Raw genomic sequence first — 20,291 nt, 5'->3', positions numbered from 1 at the left:
GCAACAAGTAATTCTACCTTGCAGTTAAGAAATTGAAGGGAGCAAGAATGAAGGGGCTCACATGGGGAACCCATAAGCCTTGTGAGGACCTCAATGAAAGACTTAATGATGGGTATTTGGAATACGGAGATGTGCCACCTGGCGTAGCCACTGAGGTCAAGTGAAGGTGAATGGAAGTGAAGGCCAGACCACAAATCCACAAGGGGAGTAGGAGGCAGACTATTTCATTGACCCTGGGCTTTGAAAGGTCAATCTGTTTAGAATTAGAATAACAGACAAACTATTTCCTTTTGGCAGCATAACAGGCATGTGCGGCAGGCCTGCATGCTTCCTCAGGTTGCTCATACATTTAAGTGGTAGGTTAAGGTACCTGAATTCCAAGACCTCAGGAGCCAGAACGCAAGATTGAGCAAAATGAGGTCTGGGTGCCTCATTTCTCCATGGTTCTGTATGAAAAGGTCCATCCTGTTGGGGAGCCTCATGCGGAACAACTGAGAGTTCCAGCAGGCTCATGAACCAGAGCTGGTCGCCTAAGTGGGGGCCACTAGGATGAGGATGAGGGATGTCTTGCGCATCCTCCGAATCACAAATTGAAGTAGTGGAGGAGGCAGAAAAGCACAGCCAAATATCCCTGAGCAGTTCATCCGTAGTGCCTTGCCTCTGGATTATGGGTGTGGGAACCTGGAGGTGAAGCTTCAGCATTTGTTTTTTTTGTGGTGGTGAAGAGGTCAACCTCTGGAAAACCCCACCCACTGCAGGAAATATGGAAAGAGGACTCTTGGGTGGAATTCCCAGTTATGGACATGTTGCCGTATCCTGTTGAGGAGGTCATCAAAGTTGTTGCCCGTGCCTAGGAGGCATTCTGCCAAAAGGTGGATCTTCTGACACAGAGACCCCTGCCAAGTGCCCAGGGCAAGCTGAGAGAGCTGGGGAGAACACGCGCTACCCTGTATAAAGAGATAGTACATGGTCATGTTGTCTGTTCCGATGACAACAACCTTGCCGGTCAGGTGGGGAAAGAAAGGTTTCAACGCTAGGTAGATGGCTAAAAGTTCCAGGTAACAGATTAGGAGATCCTGGAGTCTGGACTTCCATTAGCCTTAGACAGTAAGGTCCTGTAAATGCGCCCTCCCACCCTGTGAGGGAGGCTTCCATCCAGATTGTCATCTGCAAAACTGGGTCGAGAAAAGACCGCCTCTGCAACAGGTTGTTGGCGTTCCGCCACTGCACAGAGTGACAGGTGAGTTGGACGATCAACACTAGATCGGCCCAATGACCCTTCACTTGAGACCAGTGCTGCACTAAGCATTCCTGCAACAGACACAATAACAACTTAGGTGTGTGGGACTATGGCAGTACAGGAGGCCATTATACCAAGGGGAGCACATGACTGTCCCGACTGCGACCTGTCAACCTTGTTGGAAGAGAGGAAGCAGCACCTAGAAGGACTGTTTCTGCGCAGTGTTTGCCTAAGCCATGCCAATTCATGAATTGAGAATTGCTACCAAGTAAGGTAAGATCTGCGGGGGTTGGCGGTGAGATTTGGTCATATTGATAGTAAACCTTAGTTCGAGCAGAGGTTTGATTGTGACCTATGTGTGTTTGAGATACTGTCGGAGTGTGGTGTTCTATATCAGCCAGGTAAGGGAAAACATGGATGCCCTGTCTGCGCCTGTGAGCGGCCACTGCTGCAAGACACTTGGTGAACACCTAAACTGCAGTGGTGGATTGGTATGTGAAAGTAGGAGTCGTTCAGCTTGAGAGCGGCCATGAAGTCACCTTGCTGTAGCAGTGGAATAAAATCCTGAAGAGTGACTATGTGAACATCTGATAGGATGTATTTGTTGAGGAGCCTGGGATCTAGGATATGTCTGAGGGAGCCGTTCTACTTGGGAATCGGGAAGTACAGTGATGTCCCGTACCCTGCAGATGATGTTGGACACGTTCTATGCCCCCAGCTCCACTAGAGGAAGAGCACTGTGATCTCTTTCCTGCGCAGACAGTGTTTTGGGGAATGTCTGTGTTTACAGGGTGGCATGGTGGGAGGTGCGGCAGTAAGCTCTAAGACAGTAACCATGTTGGATAACATATAATATCCACTGGTCGGAGGTGATATTCCGCCATGTGGAGAAAAACCTTGTGGATGCTGCCTGACAGGTGCTGTGCAATTAGGAGGGGATAGGCAAGCGAAGGTTTGGCAGTGGTGGTATCTCCAATGAGGGACCCACTTTTGCCTCTACCTCAGGAGTCGTTGCCTCTCTTTTAACGGACCAATTGGAGCCATTAGGTCAATGTTCTGGAAGTGTTCAATGGGGAAAAAAGCTCCCTCATCCTCTGACTTTTCTTTATTTTTAGGCCTTGCCTAGATAGCACATGATCTGTCTCTTTGGGGCCTTTTGTTTTCTTAAAGTGGGCTGAAAGGCTGCCCATTGTTTACCATTAGGTGCCTTCGTTGTCTCTTATTTGCTTGCTTCTTATTGGCAAGCTGCTGCAGGCTTTCTTCCTCTCTCTGTGTTACTCCCTCCCCTAGAGCTTGGACACATTATGTGTATTCTACCACTGCTCATTTTATAAACATCACTTTGAATTAACATTATTTATCACAACATAGTGGATGGTAGAGTAGTAAATTATGGTTAGTGTTGTCTGGTTAGTGAGCTGAAAAGAGTGTGTAATGAGGTCAGCTGCTTATAATAATTTGAAGGTGGTGGATAAATTGCAAAATAAAGTTATTACTATAACTTTATAATTTTAAAGTTTGTGTAGTTTAAACTTTTGTATACGTTTTACTTACTATATCTAAGCTTTAACCTTTGTTTTGTTTTTATTGAACTTCAAGGGTTTTTAAAAATGTTGAATAAAAATATGGTTCAAATTGTAGAATCCAGTGTCCCAAGTGGAGGGTTGTTATGTGCAGTGTCTCCTACACTTTGAGGTAATGGAGGAGAGTGTTTTAAAGCTATTGACAGAGACCGGAGTATTGTAGATTGGAATTGAGTGGATTAGAGCACAGTGCAGTGCCGTATCTTACAGGGCAGTAAAGTATCATTGTGTAGTAGCATGGTGTCTCATACAGTGGAGTCAAGTGCAGTAGACTGGATCAGTGAGTCGTACGGAGGAATGGCATGTCAAACAGTAGAGTAAGGTGTCGTAGACTGGATTAGAGCGTTTTACAGTGGAGTAGGTTGAATATCATGTGGAGTGGTGTAGAGTACAGTGGAGGAGAGCGCCGCAGAGTGGCGTGCCATGTCATATAGTTGGTTGGCGTATTGTAGAGAGAAGTTTAGTGTTGTGTCATCAAATGTCATACAATGTAGTATTGTGGCAAAGAATGGATGGCATAGAGCGGAGTAGAGTTTCAGAGTGTAGAACAGTGTTGTAGAGTTGCATACAGTGGAGTAGAGTGTCGGACAGTGAAGCAGAATAGAGCGCAGTACAGAGGTGAAGAGTGGAGTATAGTGGGGAGCAGTACACTGGAGTGGGGTAGTGTAGAGTGGAGTAAAGTGTCACAGTGGAGTGGTGTGTTTTAGACTATAGTGTCTTAGGGAGCAGCAGAGTGGAGCGGCAAAGCGCACAGTCTAGAAAAGTGCCATAAATTGGAGTACTGTGTCGCAGAGTAGTGTGTAGTGAGGTGTCAATACTGGAAAGTGATTTAGACCCCAATAGAGTGGAGTGGCATACATTCTAGTTGATTTTTGTAGAGTGGTGTGGCACACAGAACAGTGTTGCAGAGTGTGGTACAGTGGGTTGGCAAAATCCAGTGTTACAGAGTACTATGGCACTGAGTGGCATTGAGTCGAGTGGTGTACAGTGGAGTAGAGTTGAGTACTGTGTTAGAGTAGAGTGGAGTAAAGTGGGCTGCAGTGGCATTCAAAGAGTTGCGTACAGTGTTGTATAGTGGACTCGAGTATTGTAAAGTAGAGTGGAGTATGGTGTTGTACTGTGGCATATAAATTCTAATACAGTTAGAGAGTGGCATTCAGTGTAGTGGAGCTGCATAGAGTACAGTAGTGTGTGAAACAATGGAGCTGCGTAGAGTGGATTGTTGTATAGTAGCACAGATTGTGGTAAAGTCTCGTACAATGGAATAGAGTTGAGTGGAGTGGTTAAACAGTGTGGAGTAAAATTAGGGTGGCATGCAGTGGAGTGCACTGGCTTAGCGCAGGTAGTAAAATGTTACAAACTGGATTGAAGTGGAGTCTTGTAAAGTAGAGTGGACTGCTGAGTAGTATAGAAAAGTGTAATAGTGGAACACAGTTTTGAACATTTGGGTGTAAGGGCATACAGTTGAGTAAAGAGTTGGACAAGAGTGTACGAGGACAGAGTGGAGTAGAATGTCATACAGTGCCATGAATTACAGTAGACTTATACATTGGAGTTGTATAGAGTGGAGGAGAGAGTCATACAATGGAGTAGCATAAAGTGGAGTGGTGTGCACTGTAGTGGCTTAGAGTGGATAAAGTGGAGTAGCATACAGTGGAATTGTGTAGAGCGGAGTACAAAAGTCTGGAGTGACAGAGTGGAATATTGTAGAGTGGATTGGTGTACAGTGTAATGGTGTAGAGTTGGGTGGCATGCATTGAAGTGGTGTAGCATAGAGTTAAGGAAACATAAGTTGGAGTGGTATCTCATACAATAGAGTGGAGTGCTGTGTCGTAGCGTGTAATAAGAGTGTTGTACAATAGAGGGTACAGTCATAGAATCAAGAGCAATTGTGGACAGTGCAGTGTGTGGGGATACAGTGGATTAGAGTCTAGTGCAGTGGCAGAATACAGTTGAGCACAATTATATAGAGTGGAGGAGAGTACATTGTAGTGGAGCATAGTGGAGTAGTGTACAGTGAGGCAGCATACAGTGGAATAGTGTAGAGTGAAGTGGCTTAGAGGATAACAGCGTATAGTGTAGTACTGTACAGTGCAGTGGCATAAAGTGTAACAGTGTATAGTGTAGTAGCGTACTGTGGAGTGACATACACTGAAGTGGTTTAGACTGGAGTGGTGTACTATGGGGGTGGAGTAGAGTGTAATAGCATACAGTACAGTTGGGTAGATTGGAATATCATACAGTAGAGGGGCAAAGATAAGCTGCATAGAGTGAAATAGCGTAGAATGGAGTGGCCTACAGTGGAATAGCATAGTGTGGAGTACAACAGAGTTGCGTAGAGTAGAATGTAGAGTGGAACAGTGTAGAGTAGAATAGCATACAGTGTAGATAGAAGTAGTGTACAGTGGCTTGGAGTAAAGTGAAGTAGCATATAGTGAAGTAGTGTAGAGTGGAGTGGCGTCCAATGGACTAGCGTACCACAGGATGGCATAGAGTGGAGTGGTGTAGAGGGGAGTAGCGTATAGTGGAGTGGCCTACAGGGTAACAGAGTGGAGTGGTGTACATTAGAGTGGCACAGACTAAAATACAGTAGAGTGTAACAGCATACTGTGGAGTGCTGTACAGTGGCGTGGTTTCCAATGGAAGAGCGTGGAATGGAGTGGAGTAGAGTGGTGGGGCATACATGGAATGGCAGAGTGGTGTATCATACAGTGGAATGGCATACAATGAAAATGGGTAAGAGTGAAATAGTATATACTGGAGTAGCACATAGAGTGCAATACAGTGGATGTCGTACAATGAAGAGGCGTATAGTGGAGTTGCATACAGCGTAACAGTGTAGAGTGACAGTGTGTACAAAGTAATAGTGCAGAGTGGAGTATTGTATAGTGGAGTAGGGTAGAGAGTAATAGTGTACCGTGGAGTGGCATATAATGGAGTGATGTAGACTGGAGTGGCGTACAGTGGCGTGGGCTAGAGGGTAAAGGCATACATTGTAGTGGGGTTCAGTTGGACAGCACAGAATGAAGAGTCGTAGAGTGGAGTGCCATACGCTGGCATGGCGTAGAGTTGAGTAGAGTACAGTGGAGTTGCATATAGTGGAATAGCATACAGTAGAGTGCTGTAGAGTAAAGTGGCATACAGTGGAAATGAGTAGAGTGGAGATGCGTAGAGTAGAATGGCATTGATTGGAAAAGTGTATAGTGGAGCAGTGTCCAGTGGAGTGGCGTACACTGGAGTGGCGTTGCATAAAATGTAATAGTGTAGAGTGGAGTCTTGTTGAGTGGAATAACATATAGTGGAGTGGCTACACTGCCATGCCATACAGATGTATAGGAAACTTAGCAGAAATGTAGATTACGGTGTGCAGAGTATGCAACACAGCAAATTGTGCTGCTTTGTGTTTCTCCAGATTTACCAGTCAAAGCAGGGCCATGCATAGTTGTCTTGCGTTCCTTTGTAAATCTTGCTTAAGTACTGCACTGACCATGCGACATCATGAGTGACAAAAGGGTACCGCAATCAAATAACACAGCTAGGCCTTAGCTATATTTTGGGCCATGGTATACAGTGATACCTTTGTAATATAACCTGGTGCTTGGCAATCACAAGCCAGTATATAATTCAGTAATGGCTTTTTTCAGAGAATGAAAGGCTGCCATATTGTTATTACTACACGATGCCTGTGTTCAGTATTAGGGCTTTAGATATAGTTAAAGTGATAGTAGGTAGGGACCTATTACTTAACTAAGTGGTAATATGTATGGAAATGTATTTATATTTTTTAAATATATTTTTTAGTGAGTTTACTTCATGTACCGTGGTAGTTTCGCAAAACAAATTTACAAAGTTTAAATGCCTTATAACTTAAAACCTACTTACCCTACTTCACTGCAGTACTCAAAAAACATAATCTCTGCATCCTAATTTAATCCTGCCATATTTCATGTAAATATATTCAGCAGTTTTTGCGCTAAGTCAAATACAATAGTTTATGAAAAGTGCACTGGAGGAAAAATGCATTTCGTGACCCTCCTTTTATCTTTGCATTCCCTTAAGGATTCACCACAAAATTGACATCTCAAAATCCAGAAAAAGGTGTAGGTCTGGAAAATTTTGTGGCGATTCATCATACGGGTGGAAAGTTATTAGGGAGCCTATCCAAAGAATTCCTATCTTTGGGAATACCAACTATAACTACAGAATGGCAATGAGATTCAATGTGATTTCTTTCGATCTATTTAATTTTTTATGTATTAATTTAATGGTTTGCATAATCATGTGTCTTTTAGTTGTTCATGTAGTAATTCTAAAACTTTACATATACAGTCTAGTTTATTTTTTTAGCTACCTTGCTACTTTTAGAAGGGTTGTGATTCATATGAAGCTCAGAGTGAACGGAAGGCAATCACTGTTATAAAAATTAAGAAATATTTTTTCCTAGTGGCTAATTATCATGTCCTCCATACTGTAGATTGTGTAGCTCACTGATAGGTCACTTTTCCATTTTGTTGCAACGGACATACGGAAGATGTTTATTGTATGGCTTGCTGGGCACAGTTTTATTTTGTGAGCCAGAGAACATGCAAAGAACACTTATGCAGACTAAGATATATTCCATTGGTTATGTATGTGTTTATAAATTTCCTATTAGCATGTGACTATAAGTGGTTCTTTCAGTTGTTCATGAAGTAAATCTGAAGCCTTAAATGCAGTGTAGTTCATTCTTTGGGCCTCGCTGCTAATTTTTGTAGAGTTGTGCTGCATGTAAAGGCCAAAGTGAATGAAAGGCAATCTTTGTTATTGTTATGAAAAATTTGATAATTTTTTCTCTAGTGGTCCATCATTATTATGTCCTCCAAATAGTAGTTTGTGTGGCTCACTGATGGGTCAATTTTTTATTTTGTTGCACAGGGATGCATTTGAAGGAAAATGTTCCTTACCCAGCAAACAAGTGTGCATTGCATGTAGTGCTATAGATTCACATGTTCTGCATACTCCTGCCATCTAGTGTTGGGTCTGGAGTGTTGCAAGTTCTTTTTCTTCGCAGAAGCATTTTTCTGAGTCACGGAATTGAGTGGCTCCTCCTTCTCGATGATACTCTGCATGGGCATCGAATCCTTTATTACACTGTTTTCCCACAAACAGTTGAGAAAAGGAGTTTAGAGGGATTATAGAGAAAGAGATGTCCATGCAAAACGTGACTACATATGTACAAGTATACACAAAGATAAAGTAACTGGAACAGCCACAGGCGTCTGGGGAGGAGGGATGGCGCATGTGAATCCACAGCACTACATGCCACCAACAGGTGCTTACTGAGTAACATTTTCCGTCCAATGGCATGTGTGGCTGTAGACACACATGCACTGCATAGACTGTAAAGCAGTCCCTCCATAAAAGTGGCAGCTAGCCCGCGGGATTTGCAGTTGATGGGAAAAGTTTTCTTTGCAAAGCTTGGCCTACATTGGCTTGCTAATGTGCTAGTACAGACACACAGTAATGCTTTCTAAATGTATGTGGTGTAGACCACACAGCTGCCTTACAAATGTCAGCGATAGGTATGTTTCTGAGGAAAGCTGTGGTGCTCCTTTTTTCCTAGTAGAATGCGCTCTAGGAGTAACCTGTAACTGCCTCTTTGCTTTAGCATAGCAAGTTTGTATACATTTCCCTATCCATCTAGCTATGCTGTTTGTGGATATTGGACTGCTTTTGTGAAGCAGTGAAAAAGCTACAAAGAGATGTTTAGTTTTCCTAAAGTCTTTGGTTCTGTCAATGTAAAACGTAAGTGCTCATTTAACATCTAAAGCGTGTAAACCTCTTTCCACAACTGAGTAAGGCTACAGAAAGGAGACTGATTAGTTCAATGGATTGGTTGATATGGAATTGGGAAACCACTTTAGGAAGGAACTTCGGGTTTGTGTGACGGGCCACTGGAAGAAAGGTTCTTCCAAGGTTAGAGCTTGGAGCTAACTAACACGTCTGAGTGATGTGATAGCAACTACAAAACCAACACATTCCAAGAAAAACACCGAAGAGGACATGAATGAAATAGCTCAAAAGGAGGGCCCATGAGCCTGGTAAGCACTATATTGAGGTCCCAGTATGGTGCAGGAGGCACTGTAGATGGAATAACCCTTTTAAGGCCTTGCATGAAAGCTTTGATGACTGGAAAGAAGTATGTTGTCTGTTTTGTAGATATGCAGCTATAGCTGTGAGATGTAAACAAATGGAAGTGTAAGCTAAATTAGGTTTCTGTAAATGGAACAAAAAAAAAAACGTCTTGGATTGTAGCCTTAATACGTTTGGGTTAGCAGTAGCATACAAAATGTTTCCATTTTGCAGCATAACATGCTCTAGTTGTGGGTCTACGAGCTTTCCTGAGAATGTCCATATATTCCCATATATTCCAAAGGCAATCCTAAGTAACCAAACTCTATGACTTCAGGAGCCATATTGCAAGGTTGAGTGACCTGGGCTCTGGATGTCTGATCGGTCCTTGATTTTGAGTGAGAAGATCTGGCATGTTGGGGAGCTTCTCGCGAGGAACAGCTGAGAGGTCCAGAAGTGTGGTGAACCATGGCTGACGCACCCAAGTGGGAGCCACAAGGAGCACTGGGTGAGATGTCTGCCTGCTCCACCGAACCAGAAATTGAATGAGAGATAGGTGAAAAAGCATAAGTAAATATCCCTTACCAGTTCATCCATAGAACGTTGCCCTTGGATAGAGGTTGAGGGTACCTGGAGGAGAAGCTTGAGCTCTACATTTTCTGCTGTGGCAAAAAAACTTTATCTGAGGAGTTCGCCACCTTAGGAAGTATTTTTGAAGGACCTACGGGTGGAGTTCCCATTTGTGGACTTGTTGCTGCATCCTGCTGAGCAGTGAAGTCTTTGTCCATTCCTGGGAGATACTCTGCCATCAGGTGAATGTGGTGGTGGAGAGACAATTTCCATAATGTCAGAGAGAGTTGTGACAATTGGGAAGACCGTATCCCCCTTGTTTCTGTAGGTAATACATTGTTGTAATGTTGTCAATGCGGACTAAGACAACCTTGTGAGACAGGTGATGAAGAAAATCTTCCAGGGCTAGAAAGACTGCCTGAATCCCGAGGCAATTGATATGGAGGGATTGGTGACTGAGATCCCAGAGGCCCTTTCTGTGAAGTCTTGAACGTGAGCACCCTAACCTGTCAGTGATGCATTTGTGGTCAGAATCGTCTGACGCACAGGGTCCAGAAAAGGCCATCCTTTTAACAAGTTGGTGGTGTTCCACTGTTGCGGAGAGCGGTGAATATGGTAGTCTAACAACACTAGATCCTCCAAGTGACCCTATGACTGAGACCGCTGATGAGACAGACACCGCTGTAGGAGATGCATGTCTGGCATGGGGAACAATTGCAATACAGGACGCCATCATCCCTAACAATTACATAATAGCCCTGACTGTGGATGTGCGATTCTCCTGGAACTGAGGGAGCAGAGACTGAAAACTCTGAACGTGTGTTGGGTTGGGGTATGCTAACCCCAACTCTACATTGATAACAGCTCCTAGTAGGGCTGTATCTGAAGAGGTTGTAGATGGGATTTGGCAAAGTTGATTGTGAATCCCAATGTGTGAAGCAGGTACACTGTCATCTGAGTGTGATATTGGCACTGTGATAGTATGCTGGCTTTGATGAGCCAGTCGTCTAGGTAGGGGAAAGATGTATGTTTTGTCTTCTGAGATGTGCGGCGACTACTGCTAACCACTTTGTGAAGACTCTGGGAGCAGTCCTGACTCTGAAAGGCAAGACTTTCATCTGGTAATGTTTGCCTGCAACCACGAATCTTAGGAATTTTCGGTGTGCAGGGTCAATGGGGATATGGAAGTAGGGCCATCATAAAGTCATCTTGTTGTAGAAGCGGAATAACGTCTTGATGAGTAACCATATGAAGGTAGTCTGAGAAAATGTAGTGGCTTAATGGTCTGAGGTCCAGAATAGGACTGAGAGAGCAATCATTCTTGTGAATGAGAAAGTTTAGTAAGTATACCTGTGATCCCTGGTGTTTTATGGGAACATGCTTGATGGCCCCTTTCAGAAGAAGGGATTGAACCTCTTGCTTGAGAAGGGCAAGGTGCTCATGAGATAGTCTGTGAGTGTGAGGGGGAACGTTTGGAGGAGTGGTAATGAGCTCCAGACAGTAACCATGCTGGGTAATGGAAAAGACCAATTGGTCCGCGATGATGTTGACCCATTCTGGATGAAAATTTTGAAGTCGTCCCTCGACAGGTGTGGAGTGGGCAAGGTGAAGACGGAGGTAGTCACTGCTTTTTGTAGAACCTTGGGTGGTGGTGCTCTTAACTCTGCCTCAGTTGTTATAGCCTCTATAGGCTTCCCTGAAGAAACCCCTAGAATAGGATGCTGAAGGCTGTCTGGGCTGGGAAGTAGACGCCTCTGAGGTTGTAGATTTGTAACAACCTGTGAACGTGAAGCAACGAAAAATGCCAATTTGTGAGGAGACTGAAGAGCATCCATGGCTTTTAAGGTGTCTGTATCTTTTTTTCAGCTTTTCAAGGGTGAAGCCCACTTGAGGGCTGAAAAGGTGCTCCTTGTCGAAGGGCATTTTAAGCATCACCTGCTGGACCTCTGGTTTGAACTCAGACTATCTAAGCCATGTGTGCTTTCTTATTAAAACACTAGTGTTAATACAGCATGCAGCTGTGTCTGCAGCATCTAGGGCACAACGGATGGAGTGGTTTATGATTGTCTGCCCCTCTGCAACAATCTGCTGCCCTCTTCTGCGGTGCTCATCTGGGAGAAATTGGAGGCGCTCCTACATTTCTACCCAGTGAGCAGAATTGTATTTAGCTAGCAGCATCTTTAAGTTGACGATACTCCAATGATTGGTTGCCTGCGCAGCCACCCTTTTGCCAGCAGCATCCAGCTTTTTAACTCTCCTTGTCTGGAGGAGTCCCCTGTGGCCTGACTACTGGCCCGTTTCCATGCAGTCGTGGCCACTATAGAGTCTGGAGTGACCTTGGATTTGATATATAGCGGGTCAGAGAGAGCAGGCTTATATCTGTCTACTCTACGGGTGAAAACCCTAGAGCAGACAGGTTCTTTCAAAATTTAGTCAGGGCGACGAAACATGCCTGGGAGAATGGGGAGAACCTAGATATCCCTATGTGTGGATGTAAGGGAATCGAACAGGAAGTCCTGCTCGAAGGGGTTCCTGTGCAGCTCAACAGTATGGAAGGAGGCTGTCAGAGCTACTACCTGCTGGTAGGATGCACAATCCTCTGGAGGGAGGGTCTTGCGGGGTACAAATCTGGGTCAGTATTTAACATGGGATCATGGCCCTATATGTCCCATGGATCTGGGTCCTGCTGTGTCCCCCTCATATCTTACCCAGAACATACAGGGAAACCACAAGGTGTGTCAACACCTGCAATAGGTGAGGCAGGTGAATGAGGAGGCGAGGGAGGTGGAGGAGAATCAGGGAGTGGAGGGGGTGGAGAAGGTGTACCAAGGCTTGTGAGTTATGCTGGTAGCCTTGTCCTTAGTGACCTTCTTTGGAGGTGAAGTGTCCAAAGCCTCTTGGAATGACAGTTTCCTCTTCAACATAACAGGGTGAGGGGTGGGAGGGAGGGAAAGTGATAATGTACCCTACACCCTCCAGGAAATGGAGGTGGTGCTGTCAAGCATCCATTGCCTCCAAAATAGGTTCAATAGGTGATGGCTTAGCTGAAGACTGGCTGGAGTCTTTCTGCTCTGAAGGTGTTGGCTCCCTTGTTTTCAACGCCGGAATTTTCTGTTGGTGACCTTTCATCTGCACCGAAACAGAGGCGGATGCTGGTCAGTTTGGAGCCAAAGTACTCACGGCCGAAGTTAGGACCAAGAGGGCAACGATGTTTCGGACTGAGGTGCCGCTGGTTGATGCCAAAGATGTTATTTGCCCAGAGGGCAGGGCAGCCAAAACAGTTTTTCCCGACCTGCCAAGGCCTGGTGGCAGTGGCTTTCTGGCAACCTCTACAAGGGGCTTTTTAATAGTCTTAAGGTGGAGCAGAGGTGCACAAATGTTACCTACTGGCTTTCGAAATCTAACTGCATTTTGGAGTCCTGGATCAAAAAGGCCTCCTCTTGTTATGGCTCCTCCTGGGTGTGTTCTTCCCCAAAGATGTCCGGGCTGTTGTCCGGAGTCTTGTGTGCTATCTCCAAAAGATGAGCTTTTCGGTCCCGAAGGGTCTTCTTTGACCAGAAGGATTTACAGGTGTCGCAGGTAGCTTCCTGGTGGTTGGAGGAGAGGCATAAGTTACACACCATTTGTTGATCTATGTGGGGGATTTTTGAGCTGCACCAAGGGCAGAAACAAAAAGGCATCCATTCCATCAGCTCAGCATATTTTTCAGTGCCACGTGGTAGATAGGGCCAAAACAGGCGAGGTAACCCTGGAGGGCGTGTGGTCGATGCCCAGATTGCCGAGTGGAGACAAATGCGAAGATTGAAATACGTGATCAAGAAACAATACTGTTGATAAAGAATAAACCGAAGGAAAGATTTCGAACAGGAGCGAGTCGCAAGACAGAGAGCAGAGATACACGTCCGAACCCAACGGCATAGAGAAAACAATCTGACAAAGGAGTTGATGCCCATGCACAGTATCACCAAGAAGGAGTAGTCACTCAGTCCGGTGACTTGGAAAAATGCTTCTTCAAAGAAAAACAACTTTCAATACTCTGGACCCAACACTAGGTGGCAGGAGTATGGAGAGCATGTGTATCTACAGCCACACATGCCATCGAACAGATGGTTTATGTTTGGCATGTTGGGCCACTTATATTTTGTGAGCCGGAGATCATAGGCGTCAATTCACCAAGATGCCAGGGGTAGCGGAAGTGACATCACATTCCATTTGACCTTTACTGTGACTCACATACACATGCTTACATATATACACATATTCACAAACACTCTCACATAAACACACTCTCACCTGCAGGTACGTGTACCAGGCAGATTTGAAAGCATTTTTTACTTACCTTAGCTGACACACAGGGTCATATTTCAGCAAATTGTACTCCATTTGTTATTACACAAGTACGGATTAATAACATTCGCTATTTATGCAGTAAACAAATGACAGAGAACCAGGAAAGTGAATCCCCAACCGATGTCCAATAGGACAAGCTACCTATGTAGTTCAGGCACCTATTTAGCCACATCTAAGGACAGGGGTTGCAAAGGCAGTGCCAGAGGTCACAAAGGGCAAGCCAGGGGTCGCTGCTGCGACTGTTGGTGACCCCTAAATGACATCCATGCCTGAGAGCATGCAAGGAAAACGTATGTAGCTTAAGATGTATTCTATTTGTATGTATTTGCTTATAGGTTTCAAGTAGCATGTGACCATAAATGGATCTCTAAGTTGCTCAAGTAATTGATCTGAAACTTTACATATGCTGTCGAGTATTTTTTTTAGGCTTCCTTGCTACTTTTAGCAGTATTGTGCTACACGAGAGCACTAGTTGAAAAACCTTATAAATTAATAAAAATACTTACTCTACTTACCTGCAGTACTCAAAAGAATCATCTGTGCAACCGAATATCTAATGCTGCCAAGTTTCAGCAAAATCCTGGCAGTTTTCTTGCTATGCAAAATACAAAAGTCTATGTAAAATGCATTGGATTTCAAGCCTGTTTTTTTCCTTGCACCCCCTTGACCAAATGCTGTTAAACTTTTAGTACTTTGACAATTAAATTGGGGCAGTATGTTTTTCAAAGATTCATGGACATTCATCAAATGGGTGAAAAGTTATTAAGGGACAAATATAAAAAAAATCCCTATCTCTGGTCACCCAATCTATAACTACAGAGTGTATACTGCCACTCTGTAACCCATCCATCCATCCTCCCTTCTTTCTTCCATCAAGAAAAGCACGTGTCACACCAGGAGTGAGCTTTCACTGCAATTTATTTACGCAGAAAGAATTATTCCTTTTGCTTCAATAAACTGCAGTGGAAACTCGCTCCTGGTGTGCAGCTTGTCTTGATGGAAAGAAGGAGAGCCAGTGTATATTTAGCAGGAAACCGGGCCCATCAAACGCTGCCCTCGCCAAATGCTGGGTGTTTATTTCGGACTGTCACTGAAATATATAATATATTCACTGAAAAAAAACAAAGGTTACAGGGACGTGTATAACTTAACAGATTTGACTTATTCGTAGAAGCCTGTACCTTGGCCCTGCTCTTTCCGTTAAATATATTATGGATCCGCCCAGTCCCCATACGGATTTGATGCATCTATCTTGGGTGCTCACTGGCATCAGTTATTTGGCCTTGAAAACGTTGCCAAAGACAAAACATGCGTCGGCTGCTTGCTCCTAAGTGAAATAAACATCACATTCTTGTTACTGCTATTGTATGAACTGGAATTACAGAATGTCCTCTTACAATTTATGGAACTTTGGATCTGCTCTGGGTGTTTACTTATTGATGCTGATGTGGGAGTTTCTCTCACTACATGAGTCACTAGTTTGATAGCATAGTGCTCTCACCTGTTGAGCAGAATGTCAGTAGGAACAACTGTATATGCTCTAGAGGAGTGCGGCATTTGTTCAACTACTGCGGCCATGTCTTTTTTGTGATCAGAATTGCTTTGTGATAGGCACTAGGCACAGCTTTCATAATACGACTTAGTAAGTTGTTAATCACTAAGTGGTCTAACAGATTATCATGCAAGATGTATCACTGCAGACAGTGTCCAGAAACATGTCAGGTTTGACATAAGCTCTCCCAAATGTATATTCTGCAATAGGTAGATTTGCCAACCACTTTTGTGTATGATATACAAGGCTAATCAAAATTCGCTTTTGTAACAGCAAACAACCAAAAAGGTACAATAGATTATTGGTTTTATTAGGATGCATGAAGACCATCTCCCAACCAAGACCTCACTTGCCACCCACCCCTTAAAGCTAGATCCATCAGGAATTGTCACCTTGCATGGGGTTTTAAAAGTTTTCCCCAAAAGCGACTTAATTTCAGTAGTGTGAAGACCAGAATGCTTCTATACATTAAGCCTTTTTGTTTCACCTAGCTGTCAAATTCATGCACGCCCACTGCAGGAATGAACCCTGCTGTGAGTTGCTACAATAGACTAATCGTTTACAAAACGACTTAGCAGGTAGAATGGAAAGAGTAATAATAAATACATGATTTGCCCCTTCCACTAAAACGCAATTGCAATTAGAAATATATTAGCCACGTGCTTTTTCTTTCAAAAGTAATGCACTTTCTATGAAACAAATAAGCCCAGGTGTACAAAAGAATTCTGGTTATGTTATATATTGATTGTAATATGTATACTGTATTTCACAACGCATTATATACTTACCATTTGTAACACATGCACAGACATGTCCCACGCCAACATACTCTACAAAATATATTTTCATAAATGCAGAAAATATAAGAAAGAAGATTTTGGCCCTATCCCTCTGAAGGATAAAAGACAAAAATTCCGAGATGGAAGAGCCTTCCTCAAACCCCCTGCCCCTCCCCCACCCCGTGGGAAGAGCTATCCTTATAGGCTTGGTAAGAACAAGAGAACGTTTACAATTAACCTTTGCTACAGCGGTAAACCATGTTGTTTTTTCATATGGTATAATACAAGGAGCCCACTAAACCTACAGCTCATTTAGACCGGTAGTTGTAGGATTAGCTGAGAAGTTCATCGCTCATAGAGTCCCTCACAGAATGATTACCAATCACTAGAAAGCTTAGTGTTCTGGTCCCTTTTTGGAGGAGCAGGTGGTGGCCCCCTTCTTAAAGTTGCATAGCCCGATATATGACTGCTGCCATAAGAGCTAGCTTTTTGCTGATCACTAAGCAGTTCAGGTGGTGGAGGAGGCAAGGCCATATCGTCCATTGTGGCTGTGGGTTCTGATCTCGAAAGACGAGTAGAGGATAGAGAGCTATGCCGAGTGACAGACTTGCGCTGAAGAGTCCTATTCAGGTCAGCAAGAAATCCTGGTTGGACAGTAAGGCTTGGCTTTGGGGAGGTGGGCACTTGAGGACTGATGGGCAACTGTGGTTCCACAATTTCTGTAGCTGCTGCTCCACGTGTGCTATCATTCCGTTTGGGGCGTGTTGGAGGAGGGGCTTTCTTTATTGAAGATTTAGACCATGATTGGGGCTGTGGGTTAACCACAGCAACTTTTGGAGAGGTATTACCAGAAAAAGCAGCTGTTCCATCTATTGGAGGAGGTGGAGGCGGAAGTAGTTCTAGTTCTGGTGGTGGAGGTGGAAAGTCAGAATCGGATGGAGGAGAAGGAAATTCAATCACATGGATGTTCCCTGTAGTTCCCATGGTTGGTGTTTTTCCTGGGATGCTTCCTTGTTGAAAAACCATAGGCAAATTCACCCCTGAAAGATTAAGTTTTCCAGGCTTTGGGGGAGCTGTAGGAGGTGGTGTAGACTCTTTGGATGGAGAGCCAGAAGGTTCTGAGGGCTGTGCAAATTTGCTCACTAGGCTGTCCACAGACTGCCTCTTTGATTCATGATACTCTGCAGAGCTATTAGATTTGATGCTGGAGTTCCGCTGAGGTGTTGGTGGCGGCTTCTTTCCTCCAGGACTTGATGTCTTGCTGTTTTTTTTAACTGGAGATCCCATTTTATCAGGAGGAGCTGGTGGCAGACCAGTCATTGCAGGAAGAGGAGGTGGTGGAGGGGGAGATGGCAGAGGTGGTGGAGGTGGTGGTGGTGGTGGTGGGAATGTTAAGCTGCTTTCAGGTGGTGGTGGAGGAAAATCAGGAGATGGAACAGCATTAGGCTGCCACTTGGGTTTTGCTTTTACAGCTGGGGGAGATGGTGGGGCTGGGCCTGCTGGGGCAGGCTTTGACAGCTGAGGCTCAGTGGCAGCAGGAAACTGACTGGCGATCTGCTTCACAATTGAAGGTAAAGAAGACTGGGGGGATGGAGGAGGCTTGGCTGAAAAATGTTGTTTTGGTAAAGTTGGTGGAGGTGTTGGTCCAGTAAGGGCTGGTGGCAGTGGTGTCATGTCACAACCTGTAAAACTTGGTTGTTTTTTCATTCCAGGTAGTGTAACATTAGGGGCTGGGGACACTGTCTTAGGAATGGTAGGTGGAGGAGTAGACATTATAGGCTTGGGAGGGGCTTGAGAGGGCACAGGAGGTGGTGGTGGTGGCGGAGGTGGGGGAGGAGGAGAAGGGGGAGGTGGTGGTGCACACTGATATCCATTACTAAGCTGAACTTGTTGAATTTTTAGAGGTGGTGGAGGTGGGGTAAACTGTGGTACAGACTGGGTGCCAGGAGCCGGCCTTAAAAGCATAGCCATAGCTGAGCCAGGTGGAGGAGGAGGTGGAGGTGGCGGGGGAGGAGGTGGTGGAGGAATTCCTCCATTTGGTGTCACCAGCATTTGAGGTTTAACTTGTGTGAGAACGGGGGTAATTTGCTGGTTAATAGAAGCAGATTTAAAATGATGCCCACTATACTGAGAGGCATTCTGCAGCCTTGTTATGGTACTATATTTAGCAAATATAGTTGGGGTGGAAACTGAAGGTGTTGTTGACTGACTAGGAAGAGGAGGAGGAGGGGGTGGTGGTGGTGGTGGAGGAGGCGGCGGAGGAGGTGGGGAAGGAGCAGGTGGGGATGGCTGTGAAGCAGCCTGGGAGTTAACAGTACGGATCTGAGAGGTTAAAGGTGGCATCGATGAAATGAAAGACCGATTCACAGACTCCATTCTAGCCTAAAGAGAAAAAGTAAATAGAAGTCAGTAAACACAAATAATCTAAAAACTTACAGACACAACAAGGAAAACTAACAGGTAAACACTAATAACAAGTCATGGTAAGCAATAATAAAGAAACAAATAAGAGTCTCAAAGAAGCTTATTATGCATACTATACAAGTGTAAATGTTGTTAAGGGAACCCTTTTGGCAACACTGAAAACAAAGGGCCTCTTTTTAGCCAGTAAAAAGTTAAATCATGGGAACTGGTAGCTTTTGATGCTCTTGACAACATACCTCAGACATGCTACCACCTTTGTAAAAAACTCATCCTAATGTATTCACATAAAGCAAAGTATCATGTGCCTCTTTTTCAACTGATATGTGTCAGGCAATAGCAAGACGGAGAAGGATGGAGGCTGACAACTGTTAACTCTCAGAGGTTAAAGTTGGGAAAGTGACAAAAGTTGCATTAAATGCATAAATCATTTGAAGACCTTCCATTGTGGCCCATTCATTTCCCTAAAGCTGGTTGGAATAATCTTACTCTTAGCAACCCGATAGAAAGGGATCCACAGAGATACTGGACCAATCATAAATCCAGTTTATGAGGCAAAATAAACCAGCTAATGGCACAAACTTTGTTTTGAAAGAGACTCCAAAGTCAAAGTTTCAATCTACGTTTTGGCCCCATTTATGTGAGGTATTATTGGAGTTTGCAAAATCTATCTTCCTCATGTTTTGCTTCTGCTAGCTGAATGTTGGCTATAAGTAGAGGTGGTGTGCCACTCAATCGCGGAGCTCTGACCAACTGGGAAAACCGAAAGGGCTGAAAGCCCGAGTCCCTTTCTTGTTCAACTGGATAATCCTAGTGTTCTAGTAGTCCAAATGGTCTTCAACTAGAGAAGCAGTAAAGATTACCTAAAAAGTGAGTAAGATCGATTTATTCTTCATCAGGCTGATGTAAATCGCCTTGTCATCCACTGACCAAAGGCCTAGGTTTCCCAAAGCCCATTTTGGCCTCAAGTTAATCAGGACTCTGTACAAAGCATCTTGATTAAGATGGTTAAACATGTATGGGTTGTCGCTTGACTGTAGAAGTGTATATATAGCTCGAGTTTCAGCCCTGCCCTGTTCTGCTGTCCCAGTGCTTAGGTCTACTACGCAGCAGGACAATAGGCCTGATGGGAGCTATGAGGGGGTTGGCTCCTGGAAATTAATATCTAGTGCACTCTGGTTACTTATCTTGGCCAAGAGTTATTTGCAACAACCGTCTGGTTTCCTGCTGGTGCTCAGCTCTTGACAATGAACTGATTTTGCCTCCAGGCGGCAGCAGGTTTTTTTTTACATAGAAAAAATGATACCTACAAGGTCCATGAGTGTAGAGAAGGATGATTACAGAGCACTTACAGTACACATGTTAATACATTCCTTTATATTTATTTAGAGTACAACCAGTGCTGGGAGAAGACTTGAATGAGTATAGTGCAGGTTGATAAGACCCAACGTAGTACGTTTCAAACACGAATGTGATGAAAATGTAGGCTCGGAGTTCCTGAGGCCTAGATGGGGGAAGGCTAGTTTTAGATATGTTCTTTCTGAGCTTTCCAGAGCTCTGACCTTGCAATGCATGTGGTGTGCTGGGGGGGGGGGGTTAATGCTTCAAATGTGGAACCTGTGTGCAAGGTAGCTCTTTATTTCAGCTACCCATGAATGTTCTGTAGGTTGGAGGAAGATGGCTTC

General features: G+C 44.3%; 1 protein-coding gene across 7 annotated transcripts in view; it reads right to left on the bottom strand.

Moving 5' to 3' along the window:
• Positions 1 to 15,695: 15,695 nt before the first annotated feature.
• Positions 15,696 to 20,291, bottom strand: part of RAPH1 (Ras association (RalGDS/AF-6) and pleckstrin homology domains 1) — a 299,377-nt gene continuing 294,781 nt past the window's right edge. For 5 of the 7 annotated variants that reach the window (XM_069225991.1, XM_069225995.1, XM_069225996.1 and 2 more), the window contains one exon: positions 15,696 to 18,567. In XM_069225991.1, the coding sequence (XP_069082092.1) occupies positions 16,561 to 18,567 (2,007 nt within the window). In that variant the 3' untranslated portion in view covers positions 15,696 to 16,560. The remainder of the gene's footprint in view (positions 18,568 to 20,291) is intronic. The other 2 variants (XM_069225997.1, XM_069225998.1) reach the window with 2 other exon arrangements.

Source organism: Pleurodeles waltl, chromosome 3_1 (genome assembly GCF_031143425.1).
Source record: "Pleurodeles waltl isolate 20211129_DDA chromosome 3_1, aPleWal1.hap1.20221129, whole genome shotgun sequence".
Classification (NCBI taxonomy): domain Eukaryota; kingdom Metazoa; phylum Chordata; class Amphibia; order Caudata; family Salamandridae; genus Pleurodeles; species Pleurodeles waltl.
The sequence above is the reverse complement of the archived record's forward strand: the minus strand, read 5'-3'. Positions and strand labels throughout refer to the sequence as shown.